The sequence below is a fragment of the Quercus robur genome, chromosome 2 (assembly GCF_932294415.1).
Source record: "Quercus robur chromosome 2, dhQueRobu3.1, whole genome shotgun sequence".
Taxonomy (NCBI): domain Eukaryota; kingdom Viridiplantae; phylum Streptophyta; class Magnoliopsida; order Fagales; family Fagaceae; genus Quercus; species Quercus robur.
In genome coordinates, this window is record NC_065535.1 from 54,670,052 (window position 1) to 54,690,796 (window position 20,745).

A 20,745-nucleotide genomic window follows, 5' to 3' on the forward strand; every position below is an offset into this window, starting at 1 on the left:
TAACTTGACTAATTAATTAATTAAATTCTATCACTAGGGATCATTCAGTTTTTGGCCTATCAATGTAGACCTATTTACTTAAATAACCATTGAGGAAGTCATTCTTTATATCCATTTGAAAGAATAGCCGATGTCGAAAGGTAACCATTTCGATTAGTGTGAGCACACAGAGGAGATGAGAAACAAGAGCAAATGTCTATTCATAATCCCATTTTTCTATATGAACCATTTAACTGGAATGTATAGCTAAAAAAACCATCAAAATGAGTCTTGATTTTTTTTTTTTAATGCCTATTGACGTCCAATAGCAGATTTCCCTAGAGCTACATCGACCAAACATTATGTATGAGTCTTTCCAAGTGCATTGAACTCCTTTTTCATTGCTCGTGGTTATGATTAATTTGGAAAAGGTAATCTATTTATTTTGTGAACATCAATGTGTATCAACCCGCCTTCAAAAAGTTGTAGGAAGTGACGTAGAAAGGATGAGAGTTGTAACGATATCTAAAATGTGTTCTTGACTTGACTATTCTTTCCTAAGGTTTTAGGACATGAGGATTAAGAAGGATACCAGATTGTTCCAGGCATCTTTCTTAAATTATATTAACTGTTTTAGCTATATAATGATAAATGTCAAGGAACTCATAGGACTATTAATTTAAAAAAATATTCATGTATGGAGAGAGAATTTTATTTATTTATTTTCTAGCAAGGGAATTCGTCAAGATCAAATGGCAAAGTAACATGATCCCTACGGTAGTTTTGTTGTTCTTCGGCATATTTTAATATTGTTTGAGTTAACTTTTGTTGTTATTTGGAATATTTTATAGTTCAAGGGGCCAAGTTTAATTTTTTTAAGGCTCAAATTCTAAATCAACCTTAAATATATATATATATATATATATATATATATTTTCGAAACCTTAGTATGCATTTGATACTACTTATTTTGCTAAAATCAGAAAATAATAAAAAAATAATTTTCAATCACTGTTCACACTCACAAAATACTGTGCATTTGGTTTAATGCACTGTTCATATCTTATGAACAATGCAAGAGACGCTGATAAAAAAATAAAAAAAATAAATAAAAAGAAAAAAGAAAAAAAAGCCAAATGCAATGAATCCAAAACGCAAAACAAACAGACACTTAGGAGGTCCAAGGCTCCCTTGGACCAATACTGGGCCCTGTCCCCTCTTTATAGTTCAATGGGCCAAGTTTAATTTTTTTAAGGCTCAAATTCTAAATCAACCTTAAATATATATATATATATATATATATATATATATATATATATATATATTTTTTTTTTTTTCTAAACGTTAGTATGCATTTGATACTGCTTATTTTGCTGAAAACAGAAAATAATAAAAAAATAATTACTGATTACTGTTCACACTCACAAAATATTGTTCATTTGGTTTTAATGTATTGTTCATATCTCATGAACAATGCAAGAGGCGCTGGTAAAAAAATAAATAAATAAATAAATAAAAAGAAAAAAGAAAATAAGCCAGATGCAGTGAATCCAAAACGCAAAACAAACAGACACTTAGGAGGTCCAAGGCCACTTAGGAGGTCCAAGGCCCCCTTGGACCAATACTTGGCTGTGTCCCCTGTCTCTAAGGTAAGAAAAAACATTATAGTTAAATGTAACAGACATTATCACGAACTAGAGAAATCCAAAATTTAAATCCTCATTTAAATCCTCCTCTTCTAGTGTAAATTATAGTTGTTGTATGCATGGTTATGATGACATCTTTTCACTTCCTTCTCCTCCCACAAAGAGCCCTAAAGAAAACTTGAAAGACAGAGAGAGCTTGGAATTAGTTGTCCTAGTTTTCACCCAACATTTAAATTAATTAATCTTTGGTTCTTTAATGGTTTTTCGTATCTTCGGTAAGCTGGAGTAGTCTTAACTAATGACATTCTGTGTTTAGAGTTATTATTATTTGCTAGCGAGACTTGCCTGTTACCTAGCAGCTTATGGAGCCTGAGCATAAGATCAACTTCGTCTGCGGCGAAGTTTCCTCTCTTGATATTTGGCTTTAGGTAGTTCAACCACCTCAGTCTGCAGCTTTTCCTACATCTATTTAAGCCTGAAAATTGCATGAAACATATTTATTGAAAATATAAAGAAGCTCCGCCAATATTGCATTATTTATTTAAAACATAGCTTAGTTTTTCTTTAAATTAGTCAAGAAGAGATCTTTTATAATCATGATTTTCGCAACAACTCTGATATAGCATATTGTGAGTTGCTGCTTCTATCATTTTTATATAGAACACTACAATAAACCACATTAAGATGGTAACAAAAGTTGTGTCACAAACTAGAAAAAAAAAAAAAAAAAAAAAAAAAAAAGAGACAGAGGAGACATAAACAAAAGGAACTTGGTTTGCCAAAGAAAAAAGAGAAATCAATCTCACTCACTCTAGATTCTAGAATAATACCTGCACTGACAGGAACCAGGTGCCATTTTCCTTCACCGTACTTCTGAATGCACTGCTTAAGTAGAATATCTTCCTCCTCAGACCATGCACCTTTTCTCACACCGAAAGAGCCCTCCATGTTAAACGTTTCTTCCCAACTGGAGGTATAAAAGGCACGTTTGTAAAGTGGCACTCTTATTTTAGTAAAAAGCGTAATTAAGTTCACGTGGGGGTTGCACTTACTTTTCTTTTTCTGGTATACGCTTTACTCTGGTCAGTTATGTATCCCTTTATATCTGTACGGTATACACTGAAAACTGAAGACAAACACAGAAAATAAGAGAAATTACCTGTGAAGATCAAGGTGAAGAAGTGCGTGGGTGTGGGCTGTGTGGCTGAATGTGTGGAGGAACGTAGATAGAGAAAAAAGAAATGGTATGTTCTAGAATGAGAGTGGACGAAATCGTAGGAGTCTGGTGAAGAAGAAAATATAAAGAAAAGTCAAAAGCAAAGACAAGGAGAAGGTAAAGAATACGTGTGTGGAGGAGAAAAAAAAGAGGAAAAAATAAATAAATAACTTGGGGATGAAAGAAAAAAAGATAAAGAGAAAAATAAAATAAAGAATAAAAAATTAAAATTAAGAAATGTTACTATAATATTTTTACAATATTTTTATAATACATTTTAAGTGTTGGGTTGTTACTAGCTAATATTAGTGAAGAAAATAATAACTTAAGTAGTGTGTTCAAATTAAAATCAGTAACAATTTATCACGTATGATTTGTTGTGAAAATATTATAAAAATATTTTTACAACAAATTTTAGTAAATAATATTTTTATAACAAATTTTATTTAACAATAAATTATTATTATTATTATTATTATTATTATTATTATAAAGTAGTTTTCTTTTGAATAAGTATTATTAAGTAGTTGATTTAAATATGAAATAAACCTCATTATGTATACATGGTCTTTTTTGGTAATTTATAACTTAAACCGTCATTTTTATAAGAGCTAGTTAAATACTCAACTTTTTCAAAAAATATTTTTTAACAATATTTATCAAAAACTCAATTGTTTTAAAAAAAATTTAAAAAATTAAAAAAAAAACCTAATTTTATATGACACTTTTTAAAAATTTCACTTTTTTTAAAAAGTCCAATTAAAAAGAGCTGAACCAAAAATATCCGTTATATCTGATGGTTCAGTAAGCCGTTGTTTGCAAGTTCAAAGATGTCTGCTACTTTATCTGATGGTGACTAGGAAGAGTTTGATATGAAAGTAGTGAGTACTATCCGGTTTAGTCCTTCTCCCGACTTTTGGTGTGTTTGGATTGAACTTATTGTTGTTGAAACTGAAAACTGAAAACACTGTAGCAAAATAATTTTTAAATATATAAATAATATCGTAGGATCCATTTTTAATATTTTTTAATGAATAAAGTGACTGTGGGTCCCATAAACAGTACTGTTACAGTACCGCTACAGTACTGTTACAGTACCGCTACAGTACTGCTACAGTACCACTACAGTACCGCTACAGTACTGCTACAGTGCCGTTTGTCTCCCTACTCAGCAAAATGCGTGAAATGTAAAAAAAAAAAAAAAAAAGGCGTGAGAACGCAGACGCAGCAACGTAGACGCAGAACCAAACACACACTTAAAGTCCCCAGGAGTAAGGAAAATTGATTGTGCTTGAACGTGCCGACATAAGTGATCATCTGAATGTTTTAAGTAGATTGACCACTCAATTATTAATATTAAGTATGTGTTTGGATTCGCATCCACGTCTATTGCGTATGCATTTTCAACATCTTTTTTTTTTTTTTTTTCATTAGCTGTAAAGTACTTTTCCAACCATGCACTGTTTGCGCATTTCAGATTTTATCCGACAAAGTGCACTATTTAGTATTGTTCATAAATTGTTCATGGGACTTATAAATACTTTTTTCTAAAAAATATTAAAAATAGGTTTTACGGTACTATTTATACAAATTCTTTTGTTACAGTGTTTTCAGTTTTCAATTTTTAGTAAAATAAGTTGTATTCAAACGGACTTTAAGTATGGAGATTAAGATTATGTTTGGATTGGGCTGAAAACCCATGTTTGTGTCTGCGTTTTTCCTTCTTCTTTTTTTTCACGTGTTTGTGAGACTTGTGACTACTGTTCATACACTGTTCAATGAACAGTAGCTGTAAAGTTTGACTTTTCTCACTTTTTCAGTCAATCAGTGCACATCGTGTACTGTTTATGGATCCACAAATTTCACTTTTCAGCAAATTTTTCATTAAAAGTTGGTCCCACGATACTATTTACACATTTAAAAATTATTTTGCTATAGTGTTTTTCAATTTTCAGTTTCAGTTTTCAGTTTTCAGTTTTCAACTGTATCCAAACGGACCCTAAGTAAGTGTTTGGTAGAATAATTTGAGTAATATTATTTGTAATTTTTTAAAATACATCTAAATATAAAAAATATAAAAATATATATAATATTATTTAAAATCTGAAAATGTAAATTTGAACTTGTGTATCTAGCAGACCCTAAGTTCAAGCGGGTTACACGTACTTTTCCTTTTTCTGCACAGTTAGCAGAGTTCCTATATTTAAAAATTGATTGAGGTTGACGTGCGCCCTGATATTCACAACTTTCATATGCGTTTCAGGGTTCCTACATTTAAAATTTTTATTGACGTCGACGTGCGTCCCTGATATTCACAACTTTCATATGTGTTCCAGGCTTCACCACGAGGTGAATCGTGGGGGTAGTTGTGGTGCGACATGCGACGGGGTTGGAAACTCAGGTTAAACATTATATATATTATATATAATTTCTTCCTAATAGTTGGTTTTTATTTCTTATTTATATCTTCTTAATTTAAGGTTACTATTAATTCTGTACCTCAACTATTAAAACTTGTTATTTATGGTGTACTCTCAAATATGGAATCCGTTTAATTTATACTCTTAAAACTTGCTGTAAGCCTGAAATTGTTATTTTAACTTTTGATGAAACCAAAATCGTTAATTGGGTTACTTGTCCAATCCGAAGCTTTAGATGATCTTGTAGGACCTGTAAGATAAAAGATAAAGAGAGATAGATCGAAGAGACCATCAGGTTGTACCCAATAAGGGAGCTTCCGATACTTAAGTTAGTATCACCTTATATTTCTCGTATTTAGATAGCGTTTTGTTATAGCCTTTGACGTATCTTAGCAAGTGAGACAAATTGTCCCTTTTATAGGTGACTTACGTAACTGTTGGACATAAATGATAGTGATTATTATCCTAATTGTAACATTCTTTGTCTTGATGAGAGGGTTTAAGGCATTTGATGATCGTTATTGAATATGTTGGGCAGTTACTCATCTATCTTTGATGGCCTACTAATGACGCAATGATTGTCCATTAAGATGGACGACCTTAATAATTTTTATGGACTCATCAACTTTTTTTTTTTTTTTTTAAGTACATATATTAATTAGTTCTTGTTTGTTAATCTATCAACTGTTTTTTTGAGAAGAAAAATCTATTAACTTATTATTTATAAGACAAAATTTAGTTACAAAATTGATTGTAGTATAATGCTATAACCTTACTCAATATCTTTTTATTAGAGGTGAATTTTGACAAACCTACTATTGAATTACATTTTCTTCTTATATCCTTCATACTTACAAAATTTCTAAAAATTAAAAATCAATATTTATGTCATCAAAAAATTATTAAAATTGAAAGTTTTTGTAGTTTAAAATTATGTATAAAATATAATTTTATAAATCATATATTAAATAATATCCGATTGATACAAAATTTGATATATATATTAAGAGCCTAAAGAACATGAAATCCAACGGTTAGATTTTCAAAATATGTAGTAATATAAATGATATTGAGTAAGGTTGTAATTTTAGACTACAGCCAATTTTATAACTAAATTTTGTCATTATTTATATATATAATTCAATAGTTAAGAGATATATGAGATTTTTTTTTATACAAGATATATAGAATTTCTACTCTAACCTAATCTAAGTGTATATGTGTGTAAAGCTCCCTCCTAGAGACTTGAACCCTGACCCTTACCCCTCACACCCCACAAGCACTTATACTTGTGGAGTGACCATCGAACCAAGAGTGTGTGGTGATGAAATATATGAGATTTGAACTGTGAATGCCAAGGTTAAAAATGCCAAAAAAAAAAAAAACATTTTTCTTGCCATTTAAAGCGTTACTGTAGACACGGAATAACACATCCACCCTCTTCAATATGTGAAATTATTGGTAACATTTAATGTAAGAGCATCCACATCAGTAGATGTAAACATTTGCAAAATACAAAAAGCAACAAATTTTACACATTTTACCCCAAAAATCTTCTACATCAGCATTTCTAAAACTGTGTATATTTACACATTTGCTATAATAATCGTGCAAATATGCATGGTTACTGTAGCTTGTGTGTACCATTATTTTATTAATTTCACGTTTTGCTTCTTTTTTTTCTCTCTCTCTCTTCTTTGTGCAAAACAAACTGACTTCTCTCCTCATTGTCTTTTTCCTTAGATACACACAAACATAAACACAAACACACCCACACACAAACACATACACAAACCAACAGAAAGACAAATCAGTGCTAGTGTTGGTCGTTTGTGGATCGGTGGATCGATGATGGTGGCGCTAGATCAAAGTTCGTGGGTCAACGGAAATGGGTCTAGATGCTTGTGAATCGGTGTTGGGGACGAAGATTGGTGCTTGTAGGTCAACGGGAATTTGTTTTGATGCTTGCGGATCGGTGCTAGCGGCAGAGATTGATGCTTGTGGGTTGATGGAGTCTGTGCTTGTGGGTTTTGATTCTTGTGGTGCTGGTGGGTTTTAATTCTTGTGGTTCTTGTGGTGGAGATTGGTGCTTGTAGTGGATAAATGATTTAACCATGAGAGGAAAAGGAAGAAGAAGATGCTTGTAGAGGGAGGTGATTTGACCGTGAGGAAAGGAAGAAGGAGGAGTTTATAGTGAAGGAAGAAGAAAGAAGTAGAAGAAGGACAAAGATTGGCCTGAGTCTCTGAGAAATGAGATAAGAACAAAGAAAAAAGGATAAGTACAAAAAAAAAGATAAAAAGATAGGGACAAAATAAATATATAAAATAATAATTAAAAATTAAAAAAATTATTATTTAAATAGAGGAGATTGTAAAATAGATGAACTGATGTGAGTACTTTGGAAAAGTGTTGAGAAATTTAGACCCAAGTTGTTAATTAGATTTATTATGAATAAACCTTATTAAAACAAACTAACATCAATATCATGCATAGTGGAAATCTAAATAAGACGATATGATGACCCAGGAAAACCAATGAAACAAAGTAGTTTCACGGAATAAAATCTAAGGGGAAACCTTCCCAAAAAGCAATCCGCTATAATAAAGAGAAGTTTCAAATTTAGTAGAAAACCTTTATCCCTAGACTCTACAATCTCTATAGATGAACTTACAATAGAAACTTTCTACTGCTTCAGAACCTCTGAATTGTTCAATATATGAATGCCACTATTTTTGCACGAATTTCAGTACATGACTAACCAATGATGCACTGCTCCCAGTACGTGACTAACACACCAACTTAAAGAAGATTGTTAGCTACAAAATTCTTCACTTCATCAACAATGAAGATCAAGAAGCACTTGGTTACAAAACCCTAAGGTGCAAAGACGCAGTAGCTTCTTTCAAAGAGAATAAGGCACTCAGTTACCTTTTGCATGTGTTCTCCTTGTATTCTCTTGCGTGACACCTTTAAAATAAGCTTTATATATGTCTAAAGTTGTGAGAAAAAAAAAATCCTATACATACATGTCATCATGGGCCGAAAATCATATCTGAAAATTCTGATTTCGTAATTCTCGATAGATAATATCTATCAAGCAGCTATTGAGACTTCAATAGATAGCTATCTGTCAGGAATCTATCCAACTCTAATGAACAACCCTTTTCATTTGTTTCTTGGACAGATTTGTAAGGCTTCAGTACTAGACTTGAACATTCTAGATCTACCCAATTACAAGTAAAGTGCATTTTGTTAAAGGATTAACCAATTCTAAATTGACATATGTTCCTAACATCAAATCACATATGTCGTAACAATCCCCCCCTTTGGAAATCCGTGACAAAACCACAACAAACAAATGATTATATGAGAGAAGTCATAAATCACTCAACTCATACTCACTTGTTGAATACAAAAAAATCTATCCTAAGACAAACTCTTGAAAAAATTTGCAATCAAGGAGAGAAAAACACAAATATGAATGCAATCAAGCATGCTATACAACCAATGATCCAAACAACATTTTAAACTCTCAAAATCATCTCTCAACAAGAAAAATGTTAAACACATAGATCCAAAACACATACACACACACACTAAACACGTCTAACCAGTTTTATATTTCAAAAACAAGTAAATACAGTTTAGTGAGCATACATTTACACTTGTATTCCTTGTGATGGCCAAATCACTTGTACCTGCACATGTATCAAAAGTAGCAAAGAATATTGCGTATTGTATGTGAAAAATATCGCAAGATTGTATAAGTGTCTACATGTTATGATGATTTGAGATATGAGAAAATCACTTTAACTCACACATAATCACAACTGTTTGATGGGGACTATCACCTTCGAGGTACATCTCCCACATTTCCTATAATACACGCTTGCAATCATGTATAAAGCATTTTGATTCTTTTTGCTTTTTATTTTTCTTTGCATATTTTTCTTTTAAGCAAATCATGCATAGACATATAAGAGATAGAAAAGAAATACCCAATGATGTTAAGAATTTGACATTCCACTTTTGCTATGCTGAAACATACAAATGTCATTTCATAATTGGCGGGTAACAGTGATGAGATGGTTATTTATGCCTTTCTTTTAGAATTTTCTAGTCCTTCCCATCAAAAAGAGTGATACGAATGTTAAGCACAAGAAATTACTTAACCTTATTCATCACAAACACGAGCCACAAAGCTCACTTGCTTAGTTGTGCATAGAGATGTTCATCTAAGTTACAAATGATACAAAGTTTAAAAAAACTTTGATACACACTGTTTTCATATTTTTCTAATTTTTTCTTTTCTTTTTTTCTTTTTTTTGAAAACAAAAAAAATATATATAAAAACAAAACAACCAAACAAAAACAAACAAACAACATGAAAGCATGAAATAAAGATGCATATGCATGAAAGCTTGATTCCAAAGCAGATAAGAAATTAAGTAAAGAAAGTCCTACTATAGATAGAAAGAATTAAAGTAGAGGATAAACATAAAAGACAATTAAGTCTTAAGCTCTTTTCTCACCCACACAGCATGAGTCTTTGGCCGTGAAGATGAAAAGGCATATGTCCTAGTATGTCTACAAAAGGACATAGAAGAATTAAAATTCTCCTAAAATTGAGTTAAAAAAAAAAAAAAAAAAAAAATCAAAATTTTTAATAACTCTCTAAACAAAGGTATAGGTCCATGAGAGGAAATTTGTGACTGTTTGGACACTTGCTTTTGAGGATACAACTTAAAGCAATTAGGACAAATGTGTCCAGAAACACCACAATGGTAACAAACATGAGATCTAATAAAAGATTTAGAATTAGACAAATCAGTTATGGATTTCATACCTTTATCACTTTTCTCAGATTGGGGCACAAAGACAGTCCTTGATCCAAAAGCTGTGGAAGAAGAGTGGTCGGAGAAAACAGCATATCCTAAGCCAGTTTTATCAGAACTAGGCTTTTGAGTACTCAATATCTCATCAAGCTTTGCACTAGACATCATTTCCATTTGAGTTCTAGCTTGATTAAGCTCAACCTCGAGATTCTTAATCTTCTCTTCTAATGAGGTGTTTTCCACAACAAAAGTCTCAACTAAACTTGTAGTCTCATCTAGTTTGACTAATAGGTCAGCCTTTTCAGTTTTTACCTCGTTAAGCTCTTTTCTACAAAGGTGTGAAGTCTTTTCAAATTTTATAAATTCAATGCATAGCTTATTATAGGCTTCCTGAATGGTCATCTTCTTGGGTACTTCATCATCAAAAGGATTCTCACTGTCACTAGCACTCTCCACAATCACCTTATCGGTTATGGCAGCAAAAGCCATAAAGTGACCACATTCATCCACATACTCATCAGAAGAGTCATTCTTAGTATCACTCCAGGTAGCAACCAACCCTTTATCTTTTGACTTCTTGGTCTTTTCCTTCATAAGGTAGTTCGGGCACTCTATCCTCATATGACCAAAACCTTTGCACTTATGACACTGGATAAGGGGTTTCTCATTCTTGCCCTTCCTAGAAGATTTGGATTTCCTAGGAGGTCTATCTTTATCCGATTTCCTAAATTGAAGAAGCTTGATAATCTCATTGGCTATGAAGGTTAGATCCTCATCCTCATCATCATCTTCATCTTCATCTTCATCTTCATCTTCATTTTCATATTCATCTTCAAAGTTGTCAATCTCTTCCTCTATACCCTTAAGAGCCAAGTTTCTACTTTTTTCACCTTTTCCCATTACGCCTAATCTTATCTCATAGGTTTGAAGGTTCCCTACAAGCTCAGTCAAAGGAATTTTATCAATATCCTTCACTTCTTCAATGGCAGTGATCTTGGCATGGAATCTTTCAGGTAAGGACCTAAAAATTTTCCTAACAATTTTGGATTCTACTATGGATTCTCTAAGGTTGAAGGTTGAATTCACAATATCCTTGAGTTTAGCATAGAACTCATCAAAGGTATCATCCTCCTCCATCCTTATTTCTTTAAAACTAATAGTGAGTCTTTGAAGCTTCACAGTCTTTACTGCCTTAGTACCTTCATAGGTGGTCTCAAGAGTGGTTCATGCTTCCTTGGCAACTTCCATGGATGATATTTCCTTGAATTCCTCATTGGTCAACCCACAAAACAAAGAATTCAAGGCCCTACTATTGAAATTTGCCACTTTAATTATTGCTTCATCCCGATCCATTGGCGCTTCCTTTAGCTTAATCCAACGAACTTCAAAAGCTTACCATACCTGTTCACCTAAAGCCTGCAAAAATAATTTTCTATGAACTTTCCAGTACACATAATTAGTCCCATCAAATAAAGGAGGAATCAAAAGAGATTGTTCATGATCCATGACAACAAGGGTCAAGGATCACAGTCAGGAAATTAATCCAATCAGAGTGTACCCGCTCTGATACCACTTGTTGGGAAATTTAGACCTCAGTTGATAGAATTAACAAGTTTTAAACCCAAATTGTTAATTAGATTTATTATGAATAAACCTTGTTAAAACAAACTAACATCAATATCACGTCAATATCATGCATAGCGGAAAACTAAATAAGACAAGATATGATGACCTAGGAAAACCAATGAAACAAACTAATTTCATAATAACAAACATGGGGGGAAACCTTCTTAAAAAGCAATCCACTATAATAAAGAGAAGTTTCAGATCTAGTAAAAAACCATTGTCCTTAGACTCTACAATCCCTGAAGATGAACTTACAGTAGAAACCTTTTACCGCTTCAGAACCTCTAAACACTTCAATATATGAACGCCACCCTTTTTGCATGGATCCCAGTACGTGACTAACCAACGATGCATGGCTCCCAGTACGTGACTAACACACCAACTTGAAGAAGATTGTTAGCTGCAAAGTTCTTCACTTCATCAACAATGAAGATCAAGAAGCACTTGGTTACAAAACCCTAATGCGCAAAGATGAAATAGCTTCTTTCAGAGAGAATAAGGCACTCGGTCACCTTTTGCATGTGTTCTCCTTGTATTTTCTTGTGTGATGGCCTTTAAAATAAGCCTTATATATGTCTAAGGTTGTGAGAAAAGAAACCCTACACATACATGTCAGCATAGGTTGAAAATAAGATTTGAAAATTCTAATTTCATAATTCTTGATAGATAGTATTTGTCAAGTAGTTGTCGATACCTCGATAGATATCTATCGAGCAGCTGTCAAGACCTCGATAGATAGCTATTTGTCAGGAATTTGTCCAACTTTAATGAATAACCCTTCTTCACTTCTTTCTTGGATAGATTTGCATGGCTTCAATACTAGGACTTGAATTCTTATTCTTTGAAGTATTAAACACATCTTAGATCTACCCAATTACAAGTAAAGTGTGTTTTGTCAAAGAATTAGCCAATTCTAAATTAACATATGTTCCTAACATCAAATCACATATTTCCTACCAAAAAGTAGTAGTGTAAAATAGACGGAAAAATTTGGTCGGACTGATGCAATTTCTCTAACTATTATCATACAGCATTGGAAAATCACTAGTATTATCTAACAATCAAACCCTTCCAGACATAAAACTGATAGACGTCTACAGGAAAACTTAGAGAACCAAGGACCATCGGCTGCCTATATTGCAAGTTGCAACCACAACCATGTATTGCAGAGGACTGTGGTGACTTTGTTGCGAAGATTTGAGACCATACAAGCACCCATGAAATTTAATTCCTTTTAGCTTAAAGATACTCATGATACTCTCTCTCTCTCTCTCTCTTATAATCTTTTAAGTGACAAATATAATTCAACCATGTAATTTTTTTATTAAAAAAAAAAAATCACATCTGATACATAAAAATTCTATTTTTGTAAGGTTTAGAAAGTTAGCCATATCACTAATTTTGTTTGGATACGCTTATTCTTGAACGCCAACTCGCAACTATCGTTTATTTTGTAAAAAACGCATTTTATCGTAACATGACCTAATCTCTATTTTTCAAAATTCATGTTCAATTAAAAATATTAAATAGTATAATATTGTTTAAACTAACACTTTCATATATATATATATATATATATTACCTATTTCAGCTATGATTCCCATTCTAAGAGAGAGAGAAAAAGAAGATGTGATTCTATATTGGCTTCTCTAATAAGACAAAATTTGAAATAAATCACTTGTTATTTTTCACTTTGAATTCAGGGGTAGTATTTGTATCGACATTAAAACATCACAAAAATAAATAACTATATTAAAATAAATAAATAAAATATAAAGGAGAGAGGACAGAACGGAACAGAACACAAAAATTGATGTTTTTTAACCAAATTTTTTTTTTGATGTTTGATGACATTGGTCCGTTAGAAGACAGACATGTCTACAGTGATATATGGCCCATTAGAAATTAGCAGTCCCATTTCCTACGTTAGAAAGGAAAAACAAATATTTCTCTTTTTAGTATAAGTTAAAGGACACTGACACATAATAGTCTAATGTCTAACCGACTAAAATATATATATAAATACAACACAAAAGTTAAAAAAATTAAAATTTATGGGTTATTATTTAAGTCCATCACCAATATCACTTTACCATCTATTAGAACATCTACAACAATGGAGCTAAAAATTTAGTTATTTGACACCACAAAAAGTTACTTTATCTATTTTACATACTCACTTTACAAAACATCCAGTAATAGTGGATCTATTTTAGCTTTCAACACAATAAAATAAAATAAATATCACAATAAAATAATATATCTACTACAATAAATAACAATCACAACCATCCATAACCGCTACTGCCGCCACTACCGCCGCTGCCACAGACTTTTCCACTACTACTGCTGCTATATGATAGTAAATAATCATCTAGTGTTAACAAGTGAATTTTTTTATCCCCAAATTATACTTGTACATTTTTTTTTTACTAAAACATATTCTCCATTATCATGATAGAAAATAATCATTTAGTGTAACAATAAAATAATATATCCACTAATTCTTAAAAATAAAAATAAAAATCTACTACAATAAAAACAACCACCCCGCCATTGCCACAAACGTTGTAAAATGTAATTGCTACCTACTAGATGATAACTCAAAATAATAATAATAATAATAAAAATCCAGCTGGGTTCACATTCCACACAAAGACAATCTAGACCCTTCCTTAAAAGATTCCGTAGAATATTCCATCTACCATTTAAAATCATAACCGTCCATTATTCAATTAACCTCTCCACATTTTTAGTCCTTCTCTTCACTCAATTAATTCAGCTGCATTCCCTTCCATCAACACCTTAATGTTCTTTTGATGTGGGTTTTGTGCCGGCAAAGAGTTTTGAAAGGTGAACAAGAAGAAATAGAGAATTATGGTCTAGATGGAGATTAAGAAGAAATGTTTGATGGTAGTGAAGGACAGCAACTCAGGTGAAAGTTTTTGTTTCTAGGTGAGAGTTTTTGTTTTCTTTTTTTGATTGAGAGAGAGGTGAGAGTTGAGAGTTTTTTTTTTTTTTTTTAGAATCAAAGAGAGGTGAGAGGTGAGAGTTGAGAATGGAGAATGAATGAAACGGAGGAAAAAATAAAGAGAAAAGAATGAAAGAAAGAAATATTATTTTAAGGAGAAGTGGGAATAAAAAACATTACTTGATTTTAGCTCTCAACTACAATGTAATTATATACAGCTGTGCACTGTAGCAATGAAGGTAAAAAATTTACTTCTAACTCAACTATTGCAACCCTCTTTTTTAGGTATAGTGGTGCTAAAAATAGCTTTTTAGCTCCACTATTGCTAGTGTTCTTATACACAATTTATCACTTTGACAATTATAAAATATTATTCAATAATTCATGCAATGTACGGACATATTTAACATATAATCTTTTTTTTTCCCAAATATAAAATGTGATCATTATAATAGTTGTTAATGTAAATTTATTATTATAATTATATATAGAATTATATATATATATTTTTTAGAGGAACTTTATATTTTGTTTTTTAAAAACAAAAATGATTTACCAAGACACTGAAAGAAGAGTTAGAATCTTACATAGATTTTGCTTATTTCGATTTGAAATGAAATCCACTCCTAACAAATTTTTCCGGACAGAGCCTAGTTGTAGATTTGGCCAACAATACCCACTCTTTGCCTTAAATGAAACCCACTCCTTGTTAGAACGTATGTGATTCACTTGTTAGGAACATATGTCATTATTTTATGCAATTGGCTAATCTTTTGACAAAACGCACTTTACTTGTATTTGGGTAGATCTTGGATGTGTTTAATAATTCAAGAAACTTTGTTTCAAGATTAAGTATTAAAGCCATGCAAGTCCATCCAAGATTCAAATTGAAAAGTGCCTATCATTAAAGCTCGATAGCTAGCTCGACAGCTAGCCATCCATCAAGCTTAAAAAAGCTGTTCAGCCCCGTGGCTCGACAGTAGCTCAATCGATAGATAGGGTATCTGTAGATATTTATGAAAAATAGATTTTCAGTTCTATTTTGACTCCAATCCATGTTTATGTGTTTGGGCTTTCTTTTCTCACAACTCTAGACATATAAAATGATTATTTTAAGGGCCGTTAAAGAGTTCACAAGTTGCACAAGTGTTGAGTAAAGTTTGTTCAAGCAAATTGTGACCGGTGACAGAGTTTTGCCCTAATTCATCTTTCTTGTGAAGCAGTTGCTATGTTTGGGCACCGTAGGGTTTTGTGACTAATCATCTTCTTGATCTTCATCATTGGGATGAACTGAAGAACTTTGTAGCCAATAAACTTCTATAGTTGGTGATTGAAGTCGCGTACTGAGATCTGCGCAATTGGTTAGTCATGTACTGAGAGCCGTATATCGAAAGGAGAAATTGTCACTACAGGACAAGTCCAATTGGGTATTGGGATAAGGGTTCAACTGTAGATTGGTATAAGATACTAAGATTCCTTTACTTGTAACCACTTATTGTGATAATAGTGAAATTTCGGGAGTGGTGACCTTAAAATCCCCTGGTAAGGTTTTTGTCGTGTTAGTTTTCCCCATTCGTGAACAAATCACCGTGTCAATTTAATTTTCGCTGCACTTAGTTTAATTGGTGATTTGTTTGTGCTACGACGCGTTTGCATGTTAATTAACTTAATTAATTCGCTTGGCTAAATTAATTGATTAATTTATCACAAGAGGTAAATTCATTTTTTTTGGCCTATCAAGTGGTATCAGAGCAGGCACACTCTGATTAGGTTTTAATCTTTGCTGTGTTTGATCCATTGGCCCCTATTGTCATGGCTGCAACCGGATTGAAGAGATATTTTAATTCAAATACATCTTGTTTTTCTAATCTCTACTTGTTTAAGTGTCTCAGAAAATACAAGTCTAAAAGTTATTTGAATTCACTTGTGATGACCATTGTAAAAGATCTCAATTTGCTTAAGAAGAAACTAGATTGTCTTAGAATGAAAACATGCAAAGGAGTTCATTTAAGAAGAGTGAAAGTTAAAGGTTTAGCTCGTAAAAGGCACATGAAAGAAAGCACAATTCCTATTGATCTGTCATCTAAGCATGAAGTGTGTTTTATGATGAAGTCCGCATTTAAAGTTATGGACACGTGTTTGTGGTACCTTGTCAGTGGTTGCTCAAGAAACATGATTGGAAACCGATCTCTCTTCAAGGTTTTCGAGTCTAAGAAAGGTGGCAATGTCACTTTTGGTGATGGGAGCAAGTCACGGATTAAAGGAAAGGGAATCATCTCTCTACTTGGACTGCCGGACATTGCAAATGTTCTATATGTGGAAGGTCTGAGGGTGAACCTGTTGAGCATAAGTCAGATATGTGATCAAGACTTTGTGGTGCTATTCTCAAAAGGAAAGTGTCTTGTCATGGATGAGTCTGGAAAGAAACTCATAAGTGGTGTTCGCACTCTAGACAACTGTTATGGATTGGTTCCTAATACTGATATTGTGTGCAATAACATTCATTTGCCAAATGAAGATCTATGGCATCAACGGATGGGACATGCTAGTTACAAAGATCTTTCTATTGTATCTAAGCATGAATCAGTCTTAGGGATACCAAAGCTTAGTAGAATGAGCAATGTAGTGTGTGGACCATGTCAACTTAGGAAGCAAACGAAAGCTAAGCATCCGAGCACTCAAACATCAGCTATATCTAGACCTTTGGAGCTTCTACATCTGGATCTTATGGGTCAAACTAGAACTGAGTCTCTTGGTGGTAAGAGATACATCATGGTTATGGTAGACGACTTCACTAGGTATACTTGGGTCATTCTCTTACAATCCAAGTTTGATGCTCCTGAGCACATTGAAGCTTTGTGCACAAGACTACAGAATGAGAAGAGCCTGAAGATTGATCGAATTCAAAGTGACCATGCTAAAGAATTTGAGAACTCTTATATGGAGTCCTTTTGCACAAGATCAGGTATATCTCAAGAATTCTCTGCTCTCATTACTCCTCAGTAGAATAGTGTAGTAGAAAGGAAGAACAGGGTTATTCAGGAGATGGCCAGAGCCATGTTACACAACAAGGATGTGGCTAGAAACTTGTAGGGAGAAGCCATTAACACTGCCTGTCATACGGTTAATAGAGTGTACTTCAGACCCGGTACCAAGAAGACTCCATATGAATTATGGGAAGGAAGCTGAATGTGAAGTATTTCAAAATTTTTGGAAGTACTTGTTTCATTCTCAAGGATAGAGAGAATGTGGGAAAATTTGACTCTTGGAGTAATGAAGGTATATTTCTGGGCTACTCCTCCACAAGCAAGGGTTATCAGGTATACAACAAAAGAACTATGAAGGTAATGGAGACATTGAATGTTGTTATTGATGAGTCTTCAAATTCCAGTTCTAAGAAAGGAATTGAGGAATTCCCCAAATAAATTCTTCCTCCTGAGCCTAAGGAAGGTCAAGAAACTGTTGAACAAGAACCTGCATCTCCAAGTACTCTCGGTACTCCCAGTGTTGTGGAAGATTCTGCAAATATACCCACTTCACCAAATTCTAAATCTCATAAAGAGAAAGGACCTTCCTCCAGGATTAAATTAAATCATCCTCCAGAAGTTATTGTGGAAAATATGAATGAACTCACATTAAGGAAACATACAATTGATAAATGTGTTGCTAACTTTGTGTCTTATTCTTGTTATTTGTCACAAGTTGAACCCACGAAAGTTTAGGAAGCTTTTCAGGATGAAAGTTAGGTTAAAGCAATGCATGATGAACTGCTTCAATTTCAGAGGAATGATGTCCATACTTTAGTACCTAGACTGAAGGGTGAGCACATCATCGGCACAAAGTGGATATTTCACAATAAGACTGATGAGGAAGGCAATGTGATTCGCAACAAGGCTCACTTGTAGCTCAAGGATACTCACAAATGGAGGGAGTATATGATGAAACATTTGCCCCAATTGCCTGTATGGAGTCCATCAGAATTCTCCTTGCCCTTGCATGTCACTTGAAGTTCAAACTTTATCAGATAGATGTAAAGACTGATTTCTTGAATGGGCTACTTAAAGAAGATGTCTATGTGACTCAACCAAAAGGATTCATTGATCCACACTTTCCAAACCATGTGTTGTATATCAAGAAGGCATTTTATGGCTTAAAGTAAGCCCCTAGAGCTTGGTATGTTCGGCTCACACAATATTTGGTGTCACATAGGTTCACAAGAGGAAAAGTTGATCAGACTCTCTTCATCAAAAAGGAAGATGGCAAGTTGATAGTTGCTCAAGTCTATCTTTATGATATCATCTTTGGGTCGATTAAGGATGAACTTGCTCATGGCTTCTCAAAACTCATGCAAGCCGAATTTGAGATGAGCATGATTGGAGAGCTGACTCACTTCCTTGGATTGCAGATTTGTCAATAAGATTCAGGTATATTCCTATCTCAGTCTAAATATGCTAAGAATCTTGTGAAAAGTTTGGTTTGGAATCTGCTAGTTCTATTAGAACCTCTATGAGCCCAAATGTTAAACTCATTGAGAACTTGTTAGGCAAAAATGTAGATTCATATCTATATAGAAGCATGATAGGTAATCTTTTTTACTTTACTGCTAGTAGACCTAACATTAATTACAGTGTTGGAGTGTGTGTTAGATATCAGGTTAATCCCAAAGAATCTCATATGACTGCTTTAAAAAGAATTATAAAGTATGTCAAAACCACTGCTGAGTTAGGTGTGTGGTACAACAAAGACACAAATGATGTCTTAGCTGGGCATTCTGATGTTGATTGGGTTGGGAATGTTGATGATAGAAAGAGTACATCAGGGGGTTATTTTTACGTGGGTAACAATCTTGTCTTCTAGATGAGCAAAAAGCAGAACTCCATCTCGTTTTCCACTGCAAAAGCTAAGTACATCACTGCCGGTAGCTGTTGCACCCAACTCCTATGGATGCAAAAACTCCTCCATGACTATGGTATTTGTCAAGAGCATCTCACCATCTATTGCGACAATACCTGTGCCATCAACATCTCTAAGAATCTGGTCAACATTCTCGAACCAAACACATAGAGATTTGACATCACTTCATTAGGGAGCTTGTGGAAGATGATATTCTCACTTTTAAGTTTATTCACACCAATGATTAGAAGGTTGACTTGTTCACCAAACCTCTTGACAGTAAACGTTTTGAATTCCTTTGTCAAAACATTGGTGTTATCTCAATGGATTGATCTCTTTCTCTCCTCCTTCTTCCTCATGCATTTGCATCTAGTTTTATTCTTTGCTTTGTTTAACATGTTTTTGTTTGTTTTCAGTTTTGTTTATTTTGTTTTTCATATAAAAATAAATAAATAAATTGAAAAATAAAAAAAAATACAAAAACAGTGTGTGTTTTATGTACATTGGTACTTGTGTACTTTGGATGGCTATTGAAACAAAGTTTTCTAAACTTTGTATCTCTTGTAGTTTAGATAAGTATCTCTATGCACAACTAAGCAAGTGAGCTTTATGGCTCTTGTTTGTGATGAGTAATATTAAGTAATCTCTTGTACTTAACACTCATATCACTCTTTTTGACGAGAATGACTAGAAAATCCTAAGAGAAAGGCATAAATAACCATCTCACCACTGTTGCCCGTCAATCATAAAATGACATTTGTGCGCTTCGACATAGCGAAATTGGAATGTCAAATGCTTAACATAATTGAGTATTTTTTTTTCTCTCTTATATGCCCATGCATGATTTGCTTAAAAAGAAAAATATGTAAAGAAAAATAAAAAGCAAAAAGATCAAAATGCTTTAAATATGATTGCGAGCGTGTATTCTAGGAGATGTGGAAGTTATAGGATGTACCTCGAAGGTGATAATCCCTATCAAACAATTATGATTGTGTGTGAGTTAAAGTGATTTTCTCATATCTCAAATCGTCATAACATGTATACACTTTTGCAATCTTGCAATTTTTTTCACACACAACACACAATATTCTTTGCTACTCTTGATACATGTGCAGGTACAATGTGATTTGGCCATCACAAGGTTTGCATGTGTTAATG

At 33.1% G+C, this 20,745-nt stretch overlaps 1 protein-coding gene across 3 annotated transcripts in view; it reads right to left on the bottom strand.

Moving 5' to 3' along the window:
- The window catches only part of LOC126714045 (transcription factor MYB114-like), a 92,786-nt gene that overhangs the window by 10,564 nt on the left and 61,477 nt on the right, over positions 1-20,745 (bottom strand). The window contains exons 1-3 of one of the 3 annotated variants that reach the window (XM_050414030.1): positions 2,678-2,874; positions 2,456-2,592; positions 1,971-2,100 (exon numbers count right to left, since the gene is read on the bottom strand). In XM_050414030.1, the coding sequence (XP_050269987.1) occupies positions 1,971-2,100; positions 2,456-2,573 (248 nt within the window). In that variant the 5' untranslated portion in view covers positions 2,574-2,592; positions 2,678-2,874. Of the gene's footprint in view, positions 1-1,970; positions 2,101-2,455; positions 2,875-20,745 lie in introns of those variants that run through there. The other 2 variants (XM_050414032.1, XM_050414033.1) reach the window with 2 other exon arrangements.